Source organism: Gossypium raimondii, chromosome 8, assembly GCF_025698545.1.
Source record: "Gossypium raimondii isolate GPD5lz chromosome 8, ASM2569854v1, whole genome shotgun sequence".
NCBI classification, from domain to species: Eukaryota; Viridiplantae; Streptophyta; class Magnoliopsida; order Malvales; family Malvaceae; genus Gossypium; species Gossypium raimondii.
In genome coordinates this window covers 2,765,197-2,773,102 of record NC_068572.1, presented here as the reverse complement: position 1 = coordinate 2,773,102, position 7,906 = coordinate 2,765,197, and the positions used below count along the sequence as shown (strand labels likewise).

Genomic DNA, 7,906 nt, shown 5'->3' with positions numbered 1-7,906 from the left:
ATCTTTTCAATTTCGTCCTTGAAATTGATTCAAACAATATTAGATTAAGTGATATTATTATGATTAGCTTTCCAATGAATTTTGAATTTAAGTAAATCGAAATTTTGTAGCTTGAGTTACGATTGACTTATGGAGAAGTGCCCAAGGCTTTTTTTTTGTTACATTATTAACATAAAGGATAAATTTCAAATCTAATCCTCTACTTTTTAGAATATATAAAATGATTAAATTGCAATTTCAGTCTTTGTATTACGTTTAATTTAATATTTAATCTTTATGCTTTAACTTTTTACATAATTTGATAAATCACCGTTTAGATTAAGTGATATTATTATGATTATCTTTCCAACGAATTTTGATTTTGAATAAATGCGTTCTCTTTCGCTCTCTTATTTTTCTTGTTATTTTACTCTCTTTATTATTTATTTCATAATACGTAATAAAAAAATCATCACCTACAAAAAGATTAAATCTCGCACCACTAATTGCTTTCATTATTATTATTTAATCAAAAATGCATGTGGTTTTAGGATGTGATTTTATATTTTAATCACACCACTTATTAATTTGGTGTTTTCTTCAATACAATATAAGGTCCGTTTGTTTACATGTAAAAGGTTTTACAGAAAATGTTTTCTGTATTTTCCTGTGTTTGTTTTACAGAAAACAGCTTGGTCAACAGAAAATGACTTACAAGTCAACGGAAAATAAGCCTTTTTCCTTGTAAAATAACTTACCCTTTTGAAAAGCGTAAGTCATTTTCCGGAAAAAACTCCTCAATAGATAATTTTACTTTTATATAAAAATTAACTTAAATCAAGTTTAATATTATTATATTGATAATAATTTTATTTTATTTTAAAATATTTAAAATATTAATATAAAATATTATATTTTTTAATATTATTAAACATACGTATTTAATTATTTATATTTAGTCATATAATAAATTATTAATATAATTAATATAATTTATTATTTTAATACATTATTTAATATTTAATATTTAAATTTTATTTTAAAAGTAAATTTTAAAATAATTAATTTTAAATAATAGTATTCACATATTATTGAAAATATCAATATTAATATTTTAATACTAAATATTTATTACAATTATAAATATATTAATAATAAATATTTTGTAGTATAAATGTTAAAATGTGTCATAAGTCTATATACTCTTCACAAATTTGCAATTTAGTTTCAGACTTTTATTTTCAAGAATTTAGTCCTTTTACTTTCCAGATTTGAAAATAAAGTTCAATCACGACATTGTTGATTTTTTGTCAAATTTGTTAAAGTCACATTTTAAATATAAAAATACTCAGTTGGTAGTCATGTAACTAAAAATAATCGTTGCAATGAACCTAAATTTAACAAAATATTTTTAATATATGTAAAAACAATGTAAAATATAAAATTATAGATATAAAATAAACTCAATTAAACAATAAAAAATAAAAAAAAATCTCAAATGTATGTTTGTTTCATTGAAAACGACTTTTATGAAATATTTTTAAAGAACCTGCCAAACAAAAGAAAATATTTTACACAGATTCATCCAAACACCAAAAAAAATTAGTTTTTCTAGAAAAGTAAGTCATTTTCCAGAAATCATTTTCCGGAAGCCATTTTCAGTGAAACAAATGGAGCCTTAGTATAATTGTTTGTATGGTTAAGTCACGTCCAATTGTAAACTAAAAGTTTACTTTAGTATTATTGAATCACGTGCATAATAAATTTCAAATTTACGAGTCCAAATATACTAATTAATTAGCATGATTGATTAAATTGTCTCAATCAATAATGATGCGGCAACATAAGAATTTACATAGAAATTTATTAAAGAACCTAAAGATACTTAATTTTAAAGATTTTTTAATCGTTGATTGTTCTCAAAGAATATGAGTTATTAAAAACATCACTAACAAAAGTTAAAATTGAATCTGTAGCATTTTTTAAAAAACTATGAACCCGCTTATCCAACAAATGGATGTTTTAATATGATTTTGGTAGATGCATCTACAAGATAATTACATTTGAGTTATGAATGTGCGGTGGGAATAAATGTCGCAAATATGTTTATGTGTATAAAGTGGTTCAATGTAATTAATAATTAAATGCCTCCAGTTAGTAGTTAAATCGTAATTTTTAGAGCAAAAGCTTTTGTATATATGTATAAGGATACGATGTTTTATATGAATTGGAACTTGTACGGCTAATAAATTTTAATAAATTCAATTAAAATTTATTTGCAATTTTAATAATTTATCAATTATTATATTTAAAACATTAAAATAGTTTACATTTTATTACTTTATCGACAATTACTATTTTTTATACATATATATCCATCTCTATACTATTATTTATTAGTTTATCGAATTAATACCACTTATTAACTGAGTTTCAATTTATTTGTAAAATTACAAAAAAACCTCATTGTTTTTACAAATCAACAAAAATATTTTGAAGATATTTTTTCTTTTATATTTTATATAAAATCTAAACAACGATATATATATATATATATATATATATATATATATATGATGAGATTTAAATTCAAAATATTATGATTTTCACACCTCAACTTTATCATTTCAGCTAAAGTCATACTTAGTTTTTACATCATTTAATTTTGTAAATTTGTTACAAAAATATTTTCACGCAAATCATGAGGTGTATCATAATCTAGTTATTGTTTAAATTTTTATTGAGTTTAATATGATAAATTAATTGAACACCAACTCAATTGAGAATTTACCAAATAATTAATTTTTAAAATGAACGTAATATATTAAAAAGGTTATGTACGTAATTTAATTTATTTAAAAAACAATATAAAATTTTATATATTATTTTCTTAACAAAATAACAAAAATTATTTTTAATTATGATGTAATGATATTTTCATCTTTTATTAATTTTATATGAATAAAGTGTTTAAATAAAACAATTAAAATCAAAATTTATAAAAAAATATTTGGGGTTTAATATTTATAATTTAAATTATTTTTATTTAATTTTATACATATTATATAAATCTCATACATCATCATTGTACCATGTCAAATAAATTCATTAATAAGTAAAAGGAAAAAAATGAAAATTTATTAATGAATACTATTAAGTTTATTTGAATATAATTAAAATTGATTAATTTTATTATCTTCTCATCTCCTACAAGAAAAAAACTTCTTTAAAATCCTAAAAAATTTATAATTTTATTATAGAGAAATACAGGGCAGGAGATAAGAAAATAATAACTTTACAAGTTCCTTTTAGGATTTTAAAGAAGTTTTTTATGTAAGAAATGAGAAAATCACAATTTTAATTAATTTTAATCACATTGAAGTAAATTCAATAGTTTTTATTTACAAGTTTTCAAATAATGTTTTATTCAATGATACAATGATTTAGACTCGTTCTTGACATTTTTGAGCCCTAGGCGAAACAATAAATTGAGCCTATTTTAGGAAAAATTACAAAATACAATACAATAAAAACTGAAAATTTGTTAGGACCCTAAGATATGAAGCATTTATGGTAACAAAAAAAATGGAAGTACTAGTCACTTAATTAATTTATTTTAGTTTGAATTTTCTTCATATTAAAAGCTAAAAGAATATTTTTTTTGGACCCCTTTCAGTTTTGGGCCCTAGGTTGCTGCACTATCAAACAACCCTTAGGGCCAAGCTTGCAATGACTTGATATGATTTATTAAGGTAGCGCTTGGTACTTTCTAATGTTATAATTTCAACAAGATGTTATTTTACAACGTTTGGTAGACATTAAAAAATATTAATTAAAATATTTAGAAAGTTATCACGATTGATTCACTAATTTTTTTGAGAATGTAGTGATAATTCCTAAATTTACCTTTATTAAATACCAATAGTATTCATGTATTTAATATCTTATCATAAACTTTATTTGCACTAAATTTTTGGATTAAATATTTAATAATATTTTAATTGATCATTTTAATTGAAAAAAATTATTTCATATTTTTCTTACATGTATTTTTCATCATATCAAATCCTACTTAATAGTAGCCGATTGAATTTTGGTTCGATTAGTATGGGTATTATTGTCAATGCAGGAAGATGTGGATTCAAGTGTGTTGAAGCCCATTTTCTTCTCATTTATGAGTTGGGGAGTAACTATTTGTAATTCTAGATATTATAGAAAAAAAAATATAACCATAATCTATAATAAGATTGTTCCATCTCTAAAAATATATATAGATTTCGTTGGTTGATAGTATTTATTTTTCAGCTTCAATTATTGCTATTTTTCTAATAAATATATTTTTAATATAAAAAAGAGCGGCAATGGAAGGATCTAGAAACCCTAATTAAGTTTTATATATAAACTCTCTTTTCGTGCAAGTTCAGAGCAGTGCCTCACTTTGTTCTTTTTCTTCTCTCTTCAAAATCTAACCTCGAAAGCTTTCGAGATTCTCATTTTGCTAAGCGTATTTTAGATCGGGAGTTTAGAGGTTATTCATTAATGGCGGATACAGAGACATTTGCTTTCCAAGCTGAGATCAATCAGCTTCTTAGCTTGATCATCAACACTTTCTACAGCAACAAAGAGATCTTTCTTCGTGAGCTCATCAGCAACGCATCCGATGTAAGTTTCCTTTTTTTATGATATTTTTCGTTTTTAAAAACTGAGAAATATTGAGTTTTCCTTTTTCTTTTTTTAATTTCCTTTTGAATGCTTTTTTTAAATGAATCTGATATTTTGTGATTTGATGATGGTGGATTTTGTTTGTTTGTTCATTCTTCATGATGGAAGGTATAGGTTTTGTTCAGGGTTATTCTGACGTTTAATTCTGGATGTCTGTTCATTGGTTATTCAATTTGATTTGCATATGGCTTTTATTAGTCAGTAAAAGATTTTTAGATTTAGCATTTGATGTATTTTTATCGTTACGGATAAAAGTGAGTAATTTTGTATGCATAAAAGTTAGTCGAGAGTGAGAATTTTCCTTCTTTTATGAAAGCTTCATGTTGTTAGATTCAAATTGCGCACTTTATTGGTGTTTATGAATTGTAAAAAAGTGAGTGAAAATGATCTCGTGAATCTAATTTTGTTAAACATACTGCAAATTAAGGGGCCTTTAGGTATGATTAGTAATTAAAATAATGTTAAACCTGTTCCTGGTAGCTTGTTTATTCAATACATGATACGCTATGTTCATTTGTTGTCCAAATGACTGATTTTTTAGACTTAAAGGTTGGTTTGAATTTGTGCTCTTTATTGGTATGGATGAATAGTGAATAAAAATGATCTCGTGAATCTAACGTGCATAACATAATGCTAGTAGTTCGTTTAATCTTGTACATGTTCGCTGTAGGCTTTGGATAAGATCAGATTTGAGAGCTTAACAGACAAGAGCAAGCTAGATGCTCAACCTGAGCTCTTCATCCACATTATTCCAGACAAGACTAACAATACACTGACCATCATTGACAGTGGTATTGGCATGACTAAGGCTGGTAAGTGTTTTCTTGAGTATTGGAGTATCAACTATTGTGCATTTAGTTGTGGAGTTTCGTTTAAAATGGGAATCTAATGCATTTATATATTTCTGTTGTTTAGATTTGGTGAACAATCTTGGTACAATCGCAAGATCTGGTACTAAGGAGTTTATGGAAGCACTGGCTGCTGGTGCTGACGTTAGTATGATTGGTCAATTTGGTGTTGGTTTCTACTCCGCATACTTGGTTGCTGAGAAGGTTATTGTAACCGCAAAGCATAATGATGATGAACAATATGTGTGGGAGTCCCAAGCTGGTGGTTCATTCACTGTTACCAGGGATACTTCCGGGGAGAACCTTGGTAGGGGTACAAAGATTACTCTGTTTTTGAAAGAGGATCAGCTTGAGTACCTTGAGGAGCGACGTTTGAAGGATTTGATTAAGAAGCATTCTGAATTTATTAGCTACCCGATTTCCCTTTGGATTGAGAAGACCACTGAGAAGGAGATTTCTGATGATGAAGATGAGGAGGATAAGAAGGACGAAGAAGGGAAAGTTGAGGATGTTGATGAGGAGAAAGAGAAGGAAGAAAAGAAAAAGAAGAAGATTAAGGAGGTGTCGCACGAGTGGTCTTTGGTGAACAAACAGAAGCCCATCTGGATGAGGAAGCCTGAGGAGATTACCAAGGAAGAATATGCTGCTTTCTACAAGAGCCTTACAAATGACTGGGAAGAGCATTTGGCCGTCAAGCACTTCTCAGTTGAGGGGCAACTTGAGTTCAAGGCTGTCCTCTTTGTCCCCAAGAGGGCTCCTTTTGATCTCTTTGACACAAGGAAGAAGCCCAACAACATTAAGCTGTATGTGAGACGTGTCTTTATCATGGACAACTGCGAGGAGTTGATTCCTGAATTCCTCAGCTTTGTTAAGGGTATTGTCGACTCAGAGGACCTTCCTTTGAACATCTCAAGAGAAATGTTGCAGCAAAACAAGATCTTGAAGGTTATCCGCAAGAACTTGGTAAAGAAGTGCATTGAGCTCTTCTTTGAAATAGCAGAGAACAAGGAAGATTACAACAAGTTTTATGAGGCATTCTCAAAGAACCTCAAGCTTGGTATCCATGAGGACTCTCAGAACAGGACTAAAATTGCCGAATTGCTCCGCTACCACTCCACCAAGAGTGGTGATGAGCTGACCAGCTTGAAGGACTATGTGACCAGAATGAAGGAGGGTCAGAATGATATCTACTACATCACTGGTGAGAGTAAAAAGGCAGTTGAGAACTCTCCCTTCCTTGAGAAGCTGAAGAAGAAGGGTTATGAGGTCCTTTACATGGTTGATGCTATTGATGAGTATGCTGTCGGACAGCTCAAAGAATTTGAGGGCAAAAAGCTTGTGTCAGCTACCAAGGAAGGTCTTAAACTTGATGAGAGTGAGGATGAGAAGAAGAAGAAGGAAGCTTTGAAGGAAAAGTTTGAGGGTCTTTGCAAGGTCATCAAGGATGTGCTGGGTGACAAGGTTGAAAAGGTTGTGGTTTCTGATCGTGTTGTTGACTCACCTTGCTGTTTAGTGACTGGCGAGTATGGTTGGACTGCAAACATGGAGAGAATCATGAAGGCCCAGGCTTTGAGGGATAACAGCATGGCTGGTTACATGTCAAGCAAGAAGACAATGGAGATCAACCCGGAGAATCCCATCATGGAAGAGCTGAGAAAGAGAGCTGATGCAGACAAGAATGATAAATCTGTGAAGGACCTTGTTCTCCTTCTCTTTGAGACTGCTCTCCTCACCTCTGGCTTCAGCCTTGATGAACCTAACACCTTTGGCAACAGAATCCACAGGATGCTGAAACTCGGCTTGAGCATTGACGAGGATGCAGGTGAAGCTGAAGCTGATGCTGATATGCCCCCATTGGAGGATGCTGATGCTGAAGGCAGCAAAATGGAAGAAGTTGACTAAGCACCACTCTTCTTGTTGGAACTTTTTACTAGTTTTTTTTTTAATTATTATTGAAGTTATCCTTAGGTTTAATATTTTGTTTTGTGCCTTTTTGGGAGGTTTTGTTAGTGATTTTGGAGAAAGTTCTTAATGATAATTGCTGTTCTGTTTCTGGTATATTTATACATTTTATCGGTGCCTTATCTTTGGTGCTTGCTTAGAATGCTTAGAATGGTTGCTGTTGCCATATGTTTTCTTAAATGGTTATTATACATTGCTTCATCAGGACTTTACTTGAATAAAAAATGTGAAAGTTGGAAATTAACTACCATATGATCTGATGGGACGGCTTCCTTTTTCTTTTTCTTTTTTAATATTGAATGGTGTAAAGCCTTGTTAAGATATACGGTATTGTATACAGCAGCAGCAGCAGTAGGTGTATTTTCTGTTGATTTCCACAAACAAAAATGTGAATA

At 29.1% G+C, this 7,906-nt stretch overlaps 1 protein-coding gene across 1 annotated transcript; it reads left to right on the top strand.

The window, feature by feature from the left end:
* The first annotated feature begins 4,397 nt into the window (after nucleotides 1-4,397).
* LOC105790255 (heat shock cognate protein 80) lies at nucleotides 4,398-7,607 on the top strand. Its single transcript, XM_052635099.1, has 3 exons — nucleotides 4,398-4,641; nucleotides 5,372-5,513; nucleotides 5,617-7,607. Exons 1-3 carry the CDS (start codon nucleotides 4,519-4,521, stop codon nucleotides 7,449-7,451), a joined length of 2,100 nt encoding a protein of 699 aa, XP_052491059.1. The 5' UTR covers nucleotides 4,398-4,518; the 3' UTR covers nucleotides 7,452-7,607.
* Nucleotides 7,608-7,906: the final 299 nt, after the last annotated feature.

Excerpts from the sequence above, each read along its gene's own strand:
- LOC105790255 (XM_052635099.1), top strand. The coding sequence starts at position 4,519 with ATGGCGGATACAGAGACATTTGCTTTCCAAGCTGAGATCAATCAGCTT. Across the intron at positions 4,642-5,371 it reads TCATCAGCAACGCATCCGAT|GCTTTGGATAAGATCAGATT; the intron begins GTAAGTTTCCTT and ends TGTTCGCTGTAG. Across the intron at positions 5,514-5,616 it reads TATTGGCATGACTAAGGCTG|ATTTGGTGAACAATCTTGGT; the intron begins GTAAGTGTTTTC and ends TCTGTTGTTTAG.